This window comes from Cherax quadricarinatus, chromosome 54, assembly GCF_038502225.1.
Source record: "Cherax quadricarinatus isolate ZL_2023a chromosome 54, ASM3850222v1, whole genome shotgun sequence".
Taxonomy (NCBI): domain Eukaryota; kingdom Metazoa; phylum Arthropoda; class Malacostraca; order Decapoda; family Parastacidae; genus Cherax; species Cherax quadricarinatus.
Window position 1 is genome coordinate 22,737,772 of NC_091345.1, and position 12,657 is coordinate 22,750,428.

The window sequence follows — 12,657 nt, forward strand, 5'->3', positions numbered from 1 at the left end:
GCCCTCTTCCGCCTGCCACTGCTCTCCTCTACCTGCCCTCTTCTCCTACCTCTGCTCTCCTCTACCTGCCCTCTTCCCCTGCCTTTCCTCTGCTCTCTTCTACCTTCCCTCTTCCCCCTGCCTCTCCTCTGCTCTCCTCCATTCTCCTCCACCTGTCCTCTTCCCCCTGTCTGCTCTCCTCTACCTGCCCTCTTCCCCCTGCTTCTGCTCTCCTCTACCTGCCCTTTTCCCCCTGCCTCTGCTCTCCTCTACCTGCCCTTTTCCCTCTGCCTCTGCTCTCCTCTACCTGCCCTCTTCCACCTGTCTCTGCTCTCCTCTACCTGCCCTCTTCCACCTGTCTCTGCTCTCCTCTACCTGCCCTCTTCCCCCTGCCTGTGCTCTCCCTCGCGCACACTTGTCCCACAAACACAGGTGTGAGTCAGTAAGGTTCTCAGGTGGTTGCTGTGTACACACAAATGTTAAGTTTCTCTACACATGACAACCTCCTCCCATTTACTCTGGCAAGGAACCTGACTCGTGTGGACGTTCTTAATATTGTACCTCCTAGACGTTATTTATAACGAAGCACAAGCTGACACTGACTTCTCAGCTCCTCAAGTGACATGGAAATTAGTTCACCGGTTGTAATTTGTGTAGTGGGTGGAATTACGTAGTAGTGGAGGTGCCTGTCTTGCGAAGTGTATGCCAGAGTGAGGATGGTCCTAAGTGAAGTGTATTACGTAGTAGTGGAGGTGCCTGTCTTGCGAAGTGTATGCCAGAGTGAGGATGGTCCTAAGTGAAGTGTATTACGTAGTAGTGGAGGTGCCTGTCTTGCGAAGTGCATGCCAGAGTGAGGATGGTCCTAAGTGAAGTGTATTACGTAGTAGTAGAGGTGCCTGTCTTGCGAAGTGTATGCCAGAGTGAGGATGGTCCTAAGTGAAGTGTATTACGTAGTAGTGGAGGTGCCTGTCTTGCGAAGTGTATGCCAGAGTGAGGATGGTCCTAAGTGAAGTGTATTACGTAGTAGTGGAGGTGCCTGTCTTGCGAAGTGTATGCCAGAGTGAAGATGGTCGTAAGTGAAGTGTGAATATTTGAAGGATAAGGACAAGGACGCCAGTGGAAATAAGTCACTTTGTCTGACCCTTTTTTTTTCTTGTTGTGGGTGGCATCCTGGGGAAGAAGATTTGCAAAATCACTGTGGAAATAAGCCAGACAGTCCTCGATGACACACTGGGTTATCCTAGCTGGCTAACACTCCACCAGGTTATCCTGGCTGGATAACACTCCACCAGGTTATCCTGGCTGGCTAACACTCCACCAGGTTATCCTGGCTGGCTAACACTCCACCAGGTTATCCTGGCTGGCTAACACTCCACCAGGTTATCCTGACTGGCTAACACTCCACCAGGTTATCCTGACTGGCTAACACTCCACCAGGTTATCCTGGCTGGCTAACACTCCACCAGGTTATCCTGGCTGGCTAACACTCCACCAGGTTATCCTGGCTGGCTAACACTCCACCAGGTTATCCTGGCTGGCTAACACTCCACCAGATTATCCTGGCTGGCTAACACTCCACCAGGTTATCCTGGCTGGCTAACACTCCACCAGGTTATCCTGGCTGGCTAACACTCCACCAGGTTATCCTGGCTGGCTAACACTCCACCAGGTTATCCTGGCTGGCTAACACTCCACAAGGTTATCCTGGCTGGCTAACACTCCACCAGGTTATCCTGGCTGGCTAACACTCCACCAGATTATCCTGGCTGGCTAACACTCTAGCAGGTTATCCTGGTTGGCTAACACTCCACCAGGTTATCCTGGCTGGCTAACACTCCACCAGGTTATCCTGGCTGGCTAACACTCCACCAGGTTATCCTGGCTGGCTAACACTCCACCAGGTTATCCTGGCTGGCTAACACTCCACCAGATTATCCTGGCTGGCTAACACTCCACCAGGTTATCCTGGCTGGCTAACACTCCACCAGGTTATCCTGGCTGGCTAACACTCCACCAGATTATCCTGGCTGGCTAACACTCCACCAGGTTATCCTGGCTGGCTAACACTCCACCAGGTTATCCTGGCTGGCTAACACTCCACCAGGTTATCCTGGCTGGCTAACACTCCACCAGGTTATCCTGGCTGGCTAACACTCCACCAGGTTATCCTAGCTGGCTAACACTCCACCAGGTTATCCTGGCTGGCTAACACTCCACCAGGTTATCCTGACTGGCTAACACTCCACCAGGTTATCCTGGCTGGCTAACACTCCACCAGGTTATCCTGGCTGGCTAACACTCCACCAGGTTATCCTGGCTGGCTAACACTCCACCAGGTTATCCTGACTGGCTAACACTCCACCAGGTTATCCTGGCTGGCTAACACTCCACCAGGTTATCCTGGCTGGCTAACACTCCACCAGGTTATCCTGGCTGGCTAACACTCCACCAGGTTATCCTGGCTGGCTAACACTCCACCAGGTTATCCTGGCTGGCTAACACTCCACCAGGTTATCCTGACTGGCTAACACTCCACCAGGTTATCCTGGCTGGCTAACACTCCACCAGGTTATCCTGGCTGGCTAACACTCCACCAGGTTATCCTGGCTGGCTAACACTCCACCAGGTTATCCTGACTGGCTAACACTCCACCAGGTTATCCTGGCTGGCTAACACTCCACCAGGTTATCCTGGCTGGCTAACACTCCACCAGGTTATCCTGGCTGGCTAACACTCCACCAGGTTATCCTGGCTGGCTAACACTCCACCAGGTTATCCTGGCTGGCTAACACTCCACCAGGTTATCCTGGCTGGCTAACACTCCACCAGGTTATCCTGGCTGGCTAACACTCCACCAGGTTATCCTGGCTGGCTAACACTCCACCAGGTTATCCTGACTGGCTAACACTCCACCAGGTTATCCTGGCTGGCTAACACTCCACCAGGTTATCCTGGCTGGCTAACACTCCACCAGGTTATCCTGGCTGGCTAACACTCCACCAGGTTATCCTGGCTGGCTAACACTCCACCAGGTTATCCTGGCTGGCTAACACTCCACCAGGTTATCCTGGCTGGCTAACACTCCACCAGGTTATCCTGGCTGGCTAACACTCCACCAGGTTATCCTGGCTGGCTAACACTCCACCAGGTTATCCTGGCTGGCTAACACTCCACCAGGTTATCCTGGCTGGCTAACACTCCACCAGGTTATCCTGGCTGGCTAACACTCCACCAGGTTATCCTGGCTGGCTAACACTCCACCAGGTTATCCTGACTGGCTAACACTCCACCAGGTTATCCTGGCTGGCTAACACTCCACCAGGTTATCCTGGCTGGCTAACACTCCACCAGGTTATCCTGGCTGGCTAACACTCCACCAGGTTATCCTGGCTGGCTAACACTCCACCAGGTTATCCTGGCTGGCTAACACTCCACCAGGTTATCCTGGCTGGCTAACACTCCACCAGGTTATCCTGGCTGGCTAACACTCCACCAGGTTATCCTGGCTGGCTAACACTCCACCAGGTTATCCTGGCTGGCTAACACTCCACCAGGTTATCCTGGCTGGCTAACACTCCACCAGGTTATCCTGGCTGGCTAACACTCCACCAGGTTATCCTGGCTGGCTAACACTCCACCAGGTTATCCTGGCTGGCTAACACTCCACCAGGTTATCCTGGCTGGCTAACACTCCACCAGGTTATCCTGGCTGGCTAACACTCCACCAGGTTATCCTGGCTGGCTAACACTCCACCAGGTTATCCTGGCTGGCTAACACTCCACCAGGTTATCCTGGCTGGCTAACACTCCACCAGGTTATCCTGGCTGGCTAACACTCCACCAGGTTATCCTGGCTGGCTAACACTCCACCAGGTTATCCTGGCTGGCTAACACTCCACCAGGTTATCCTGGCTGGCTAACACTCCACCAGGTTATCCTGGCTGGCTAACACTCCACCAGGTTATCCTGGCTGGCTAACACTCCACCAGGTTATCCTGGCTGGCTAACACTCCACCAGGTTATCCTGGCTGGCTAACACTCCACCAGGTTATCCTGGCTGGCTAACACTCCACCAGGTTATCCTGGCTGGCTAACACTCCACCAGGTTATCCTGGCTGGCTAACACTCCACCAGGTTATCCTGGCTGGCTAACACTCCACCAGGTTATCCTGGCTGGCTAACACTCCACCAGGTTATCCTGGCTGGCTAACACTCCACCAGGTTATCCTGGCTGGCTAACACTCCACCAGGTTATCCTGGCTGGCTAACACTCCACCAGGTTATCCTGGCTGGCTAACACTCCACCAGGTTATCCTGGCTGGCTAACACTCCACCAGGTTATCCTGGCTGGCTAACACTCCACCAGGTTATCCTGGCTGGCTAACACTCCACCAGGTTATCCTGGCTGGCTAACACTCCACCAGGTTATCCTGGCTGGCTAACACTCCACCAGGTTATCCTGGCTGGCTAACACTCCACCAGGTTATCCTGGCTGGCTAACACTCCACCAGGTTATCCTGGCTGGCTAACACTCCACCAGGTTATCCTGGCTGGCTAACACTCCACCAGGTTATCCTGGCTGGCTAACACTCCACCAGGTTATCCTGGCTGGCTAACACTCCACCAGGTTATCCTGGCTGGCTAACACTCCACCAGGTTATCCTGGCTGGCTAACACTCCACCAGGTTATCCTGGCTGGCTAACACTCCACCAGGTTATCCTGGCTGGCTAACACTCCACCAGGTTATCCTGGCTGGCTAACACTCCACCAGGTTATCCTGGCTGGCTAACACTCCACCAGGTTATCCTGGCTGGCTAACACTCCACCAGGTTATCCTGGCTGGCTAACACTCCACCAGGTTATCCTGGCTGGCTAACACTCCACCAGGTTATCCTGGCTGGCTAACACTTCATCAGGTTATCCTGGCTGGCTAACACTCCACCAGGTTATCCTGGCTGGCTAACACTCCACCAGGTTATCCTGGCTGGCTAACACTCCACCAGGTTATCCTGGCTGGCTAACACTCCACCAGGTTATCCTGGCTGGCTAACACTCCACCAGGTTATCCTGGCTGGCTAACACTCCACCAGGTTATCCTGACTGGCTAACACTCCACCAGGTTATCCTGACTGGCTAACACTCCACCAGGTTATCCTGGCTGGCTAACACTCCACCAGGTTATCCTGGCTGGCTAACACTCCACCAGGTTATCCTGGCTGATCGTGTTTACTTCACGTTGTGAAGTATTTATTAATTGTACAATTTTAGGTAATACCTGCATATTAGGCCTGTTAGGCCTATGTTTAAAATGTGAGCCATGCAGTGGCATTGTTTTTTCGAAACTTGGTCTCTTGTAATTTTATAAGTAGGTCTCATTTTTGGGGAGGGAGGGTGGGGGGACAAAATCTTACTCTTTTACTAAGTCGTTTTCAAATTAGTATTTTTAAATTATGGAATATAATTACCGAATGTTTTTGTATCCTGTCTGATTGGTGGATATATTTAATTACTTGTAAGTAAGACGATATATGTACTCTTGGCCGGTCTGTGTGACTAGAGTTGCGCACCATAACCTCTTGGCCGGTCTGTGTGACTAGAGTGGTGCACCATAACCTCTTGGCCGGTCTGTGTGACTAGAGTGGTGCACCATAACCTCTTGGCCGGTCTGTGTGACTAGAGTGGTGCACCATAACCTCTTGGCCGGTCTGTGTGACTAGAGTAGTGCACCATAACAGACCACTGGCTGTATGAAAGCAGTGAAAGTAAGACTTTTACTGATCCATCGGTCGTGACTGGCTGTTACCATGTATACCTTCTTACACTGTCCGAGTCAACTCGGGCTGCAGGATGAATGTTAATTCATACGACCCTCATGTCTGTCAAGGCAAATTAAGATTTCTGTCGTATGATTTTTTTTATAATACCTGTGACTGTCTTTCAAATTTGTAAATTCATGGACTCGTCCTCCTTGTGGCCACGACTGACACCAGGCTTTGAAAAACTAAAAAAAAACTATGTATAGTGCAGGAAAATAACGAACAGGAAACGCAGGGAAGAAAAGATAAGTGTAGAGGGACTGCAAGTAAGAGTTTGTAAGATTTACCTTCCATCTTGCATATTCTTGAGAGAGAAGACTCTTGCCTGAGCCAAACAGGCAGCTTGTGTTTCATCCATAGGATGGTAGGGCTTCTCTCAATACTTTCTCTCATGTTAACAACTATAAGTTTCTCATTTTCGGTCCCTTTTCCAAAATTAGGTAATCGGAGAAACCTTTTTGAAGTTTCTGCAGTACGCACCATTCCTAACATGAATCTTTGTGTGTGCTTACTACTTTCTCCCAGGACAGTACTGGTGTCACGTAACTTCCCACGTCTTTTAATAACATGTTCATTTTTCCACTATAATCTTCCTTGTCCATAATTACTATCACATTTGCTTTGTCTGTTTCGTAAGGTTAAGTCCAGGATCTTTCCTTAATTCCTTGCTCAGACCTCACAACACAATTGTCCTCAAACATTTGTTAAGTTATACCATAAATTAAGTAAAGATCCTGGACTTCACCCTACGAAACAGACAAAGCAAATGTGATAGTAATTATGGACAAGGTAGATTATAGTGGAAAAATAAACATGTTATGAGAGGACGGTGGAAGTTACGTGCTTGTTAGAGATGTAATCTTCCGAACACGGGTAACCTAACTGACCTGACCTTATTACGTTCCTACTCAGGCACGACTTGATAATGGTTGAGACTGAGCCAGTTATCAAGTCTTAATGTTCAGTTTATTAGTTGATGTAATCATCATGATTACTGGTAATTATATCTGATTATTGGTAATGATGATAAAATGAAATTTCTGTATAATGAATAGATAATGATTTTATAATTTTTAGATATAAATATCGTCTAATAAATGTATTATTTACAACATATAGAGTAGGAATCTTTTAGTTATAACTACCGTGAGTTGTTTAAAAGTCTTAGACTTATAAATACAGCATCAGATGTCAATATAATGTCTCATACTTTAAGAGAAGTCTTACAGCCATTACACAACGTCCCAAGCTGAAATATGTGTTAATACAGAAGGAACTTTTAACATTCTCCGGCTCTTACAAGAAAGGAATGTTGCTAGAAGATACTGACTCCTGTAACAAAGTTGTTAACTCTGAAGGCAAGTTACAAAGACAGAAAAAGTGCGAATGATCGGAAGGTTGTTGACGGCATCAAAAGTCTGAGAAGCTAATAATAATAAAAAAAAAAAAGACTAGGATGTTGAAATAGTGCTAAAAGTCTGAAAGTATTTGTGGTAATATTGTAAACATCGAAAATCTAGATATTTTTAACAAATTTCCAAGTCAAGTGTTAATCAGATCCTGGATCACATATATCAATGGCGCAGAGATGGGCAACATAATGTCCACAGATGTAAGTTTCATTTGTTTAAATATAATGTTACTTTTATATATGTCGTGCTGAATAGGTAAAACTTGCTATTTTGGCTTAAATAGCAACGCTCTTCTTGTCGAATAAGGCAAGCGAAAAATTGTGTATGCAATAATTCACAAAAATCATTCTGAACCTAACGAACACAATATATTTCATTGTGTTTGTTTATTATTAAATTGTAAACTTACCTAAAATATACTTAGTTGGACTAGACTAAGTTAAATTACGCTTGTTATAATAAGGTTAGGTATGTTTTCTAAGGTTCTTTTGGTACAAAATTGTTAATTTTTACATTAACATAAATGAAAAAAATATATCTTTAAACATACTATGGTACAATAGATTTAAGAGATACATTGTTGGTATAAAAATGGCAAATACAGTACACGACGTGTATAAAATTTTAGGCGTATAAATCTTAGAAATGACTTAATTTTAAATGAGTTCTTGCTATTCGGCACGACATGATATATATATATATATATATATATATATATATATATATATATATATATATATATATATATATATATAATCACACCGGCCGATTCCCACCAAGGCAGGGTGGCCCGAAAAAGAAAAACTTTCACCATCATTCACTCCATCACTGTCTTGCCAGAAGGGTGCTTTACACTACAGTTTTTAAACTGCAACATTAACACCCCTCCTTCAGAGTGCAGGCACTGTACTTTCCATCTCCAGGACTCAAGTCCGGCCTGCCAGTTTCCCTGAACCCCTTCATAAATGTTACTTTGCTCACACTCCAACAGCACATCAAGTATTAAAAACCATTTGTCTCCATTCACTCCTATCAAACACGCTCACGCATGCCTGCTGGAAGTCCAAGCCCCTCGCACACAAAACCTCCTTTACCCCTTCCCTCCAACCTTTCCTAGGCCGACCCCTATCCCGCCTTCCTTCCACTACAGACTGATACACTCTTGAAGTCACTCTGTTTCGCTCCATTCTCTCTACATGTCCGAACCACCTCAACAACCCTTCCTCAGCCCTCTGGACAACAGTTTTGGTAATCCCGCACCTCCTCCTAACTTCCAAACTACGAATTCTCTGTATTATATTCACACCACACATTGCCCTCAGACATGACATCTCCACTGCCTCCAGCCTTCTCCTCGCTGCAACATTCATCACCCATGCTTCACACCCATATAAGAGCGTTGGTAAAACTATACTCTCATACATTCCCCTCTTTGCCTCCAAGGACAAAGTTCTTTGTCTCCACATACTCCTAAGTGCACCACTCACCCTTTTCCCCTCATCAATTCTATGATTCACCTCATCTTTCATAGACCCATCCGCTGACACGTCCACTCCCAAATATCTGAATACATTCACCTCCTCCATACTCTCTCCCTCCAATCTGATATCCAATCTGTCATCACCTAATCTTTTTGTTATCCTCATAACCTTACTCTTTCCTGTATTCACTTTTAATTTTCTTCTTTTGCACACCCTACCAAATTCATCCACCAATCTCTGCAACTTCCCTTCAGAATCTCCCAAGAGCACAGTGTCATCAGCAAAGAGCAACTGTGACAACTCCCACTTTTTGTGTGATTCTTTATCTTTTAACTCCACACCTCTTGCCAAGACCCTCACATTTACTTCTCTTACAACCCCATCTATAAATATATTAAACAACCACGGTGACATCACACATCCTTGTCTAAGGCCTACTTTTACTGGGAAATAATTTCCCTCTTTCCTACATACTCTAACTTGAGCCTCACTATCCTCGTAAAAACTCTTCACTGCTTTCAGTAACCTACCTCCTACACCATACACCTGCAACATCTGACACATTGCCCCCCTATCCACCCTGTCATACGCCTTTTCCAAATCCATAAATGCCACAAAGACCTCTTTAGCCTTATCTAAATACTGTTCACTTATATGTTTCACTGTAAACACCTGGTCCACACACCCCCTACCTTTCCTAAAGCCTTCTTGTTCATCTGCTATCCTATTCTCTGTCTTACTCTTATTTCTTTCAATAATAACTCTACCATACACTTTACCAGGTATACTCAACAGACTTATCCCCCTATAATTTTTGCACTCTCTTTTGTCCCCTTTGCCTTTATACAAAGGAACTATGCATGCTCTCTGCCAATCCCTAGGTACCTTACCCTCTTCCATACATTTATTAAATAATTGGACCAACCACTACAAAACTATATCCCCACCTACTTTTAACATTTCTATCTTTATCCCATCAATCCCGGCTGCCTTACCCCCTTTCATTTTACCTACTGCCTCACGAACTTCCCCCACACTCACAACTGGCTCTTCCTCACTCCTACAAGATGTTATTCCTCCTTGCCCTATACACGAAATCACAGCTTCCCTATCTTCATCAACATTTAACAATTCCTCAAAATATTCCCTCCATCTTCCCAATACCTCTAACTCTCCATTTAATAACTCTCCTCTCCTATTTTTAACTGACAAATCCATTTGTTCTCTAGGCTTCCTTAACTTGTTAATCTCACTCCAAAACTTTTTCTTATTTTCAACAAAATTTGTTGATAACATCTCACCCACTCTCTCATTTGCTCTCTTTTTACATTGCTTCACCACTCTCTTAACCTCTCTCTTTTTCTCCATATACTCTTCCCTCCTTGCATCACTTCTGCTTTGTAAAAACTTCTCATATGCTAACTTTTTCTCCCTTACTACTCTCTTTACATCATCATTCCACCAATCGCTCCTCTTCCCTCCCGCACCCACTTTCCTGTAACCACAAACTTCTGCTGAACACTCTAACACTACATTTTTAAACCTACCCCATATCTCTTCGACCCCATTGCCTATGCTCTCATTAGCCCATCTATCCTCCAATAGCTGTTTATATCTTACCCTAACTGCCTCCTCTTTTAGTTTATAAACCTTCACCTCTCTCTTCCCTGATGCTTCTATTCTCCTTGTATCCCATCTACCTTTTACTCTCAGTGTAGCTACAACTAGAAAGTGATCTGATATATCTGTGGCCCCTCTATAAACATGTACATCCTGTTGTCTACTCAACAGTCTTTTATCTACCAATACATAATCCAACAAACTACTGTCATTTCGCCCTACATCATATCTTGTATACTTATTTATCCTCTTTTTCTTAAAATATGTATTACCTATAACTAAACCCCTTTCTATACAAAGTTCAATCAAAGGGCTCCCATTATCATTTACACCTGGCACCCCAAACTTACCTACCACACCCTCTCTAAAAGTTTCTCCTACTTTAGCATTCAGATCCCCTACCACAATTACTCTCTCACTTGGGTCAAAGGCTCCTATACATTCACTTAACATCTCCCAAAATCTCTCTCCTCTACATTCCTCTCTTCTCCAGGTGCATACACGCTTATTATGACCCACTTTTCGCATCCAACCTTTACTTTAATCCACATAATTCTTGAATTTACACATTCATATTCTCTTTTTTCCTTCCATAACTGATCCTTCAACATTACTGCTACCCCTTCCTTTGCTCTAACTCTCTCAGATACTCCAGATTTAATCCCATTTATTTCCCCCCACTGAAACTCTCCTACCCCCTTCAGCTTTGTTTCGCTTAGGGCCAGGACATCCAACTTCTTTTCATTCATAACATCAGCAATCATCTGTTTCTTGTCATCTGCACTACATCCACGCACATTCAAGCATCCCAGTTTTATAAAGTTTTTTATTCTTCTCTTTTTTAGTAAATGTCTACAGGAGAAGGGGTTACTAGCCCATTGCTCCCGGCATTTTAGTCGCCTCATACGACACGCATGGCTTACGGAGGAAAGATTCTTTTCCACTTCCCCATGGACAATAGAAGAAATAAAGAGGAACAAGAGCTATGTAGAAAAAGGAGAAAAACCTAGATGTATGTATATATATATGCATGTGCGTGTCTGTGAAGTGTGACCAAAGTGTAAGTAGGAGTAGCAAGATATCCCTGTTATTTATCTATCTGTATATATATATATATATATATATATATATATATATATATATATATATATATATATATATATATATATATATATATATATATATATATATTGTTGCAAATTAGGCAAAATTTTTTTGCTAAATGGGAAGCAGATAATGTAGGGAAATGTATTGACTGTAGATTATCGTGTTATTTAAAACTATTGTAGAAGTTGTTGTATTAATTAAAACTGTTGTAGAAGATTGTGGTATTAATTAAAACTATTGTGGAAGATAATTGTGATTTTTAAAACTATCGTGAAAAGTTATCGTGTTAATTAAAACTATGTGAAAGGTGTTAATTAAAGCCATCGTGCAAGATTATCGTGTTAATTAAAATTATAGCGAAAGGTTATCGTGTTATTTAAAAAATGTCTTGGAAGATTATCGTTTTATTTAAAGTAAAATAACAAAATGACTTTTATCTAACCTTATAGAACTTTGTTACCTGGTTCCGGAAGTAATTTTGGAATAAACACCATTATTATTATTATTATTATTATTATTATTATTATTATTATTATTATTATTATTATTATTATTATTATTATTATTGTCGAAAGCAAACAGGGAATTACAGATTATTATTTAGAGTAGGGTGGTGGTGGTGGTTAGTAGGGGTGGTGGTGATGAGGTGTCGTGTGGTGGTGGTGAGGGGTGGTGGTGGTGTTGTGGTTAATAGGGGTGGTCGTAGAGGTGGTGGTGTGGGGGAGGGGTTGGGGGGGGGGGTGAAGAAGGTGATAACGGTCTACCCTTCATTGTCAACACAAGAGTCGGACTACAACTTGTGTACTCATGCTAGCTTCACTTGTCCATTGGTATGGCTTAAGTAACATCAAAACATTTCTTTTATTTTATTCAGATTATGATGCAGTTCTCTCGCCTGAGCTCTAAGGAATACAGTTTTAAGGACTTCATGTGTTCCCAGTAATTTAGGTGTTTGAGTTTATGTGAGCAGTGAAGGTTCTCTGCACATTCTGTGTACTAGCACCAATATATTCCAGCCTAGAGAGAATGGGTGACCTGAAGAGTGACATCATTGACTTGACATCTCTTGTTTTGAAGTTGTAGCTATCAAGGAAGAGTTTCAGACCAGGGTTCACACTAGAGCTGATTGTCCAGTATATATTGTATGCACAGTAGTATGAGTGAATATATTATGTGCACTGAATAAATTTAAACTTTGAATAGTATGTGCTATCTGGCACTACATTGAGTAGTCATTCATA

At 44.1% G+C, this 12,657-nt stretch overlaps 1 protein-coding gene across 12 annotated transcripts in view; it reads left to right on the forward strand.

Moving 5' to 3' along the window:
• RapGAP1 (Rap GTPase activating protein 1) overlaps positions 1 to 12,657 on the forward strand; it is a 388,752-nt gene that overhangs the window by 310,392 nt on the left and 65,703 nt on the right. Inside the window, exon 1 of one of the 12 annotated variants that reach the window (XM_070096739.1) lies at positions 6,967 to 7,408. The exons of the other annotated variants lie outside the window; for them this stretch is intronic. Coding sequence (XP_069952840.1) covers positions 7,385 to 7,408 — 24 coding nt within the window. The 5' untranslated portion in view covers positions 6,967 to 7,384. Of the gene's footprint in view, positions 1 to 6,966; positions 7,409 to 12,657 lie in introns of those variants that run through there. 12 annotated transcript variants of the gene reach the window in all.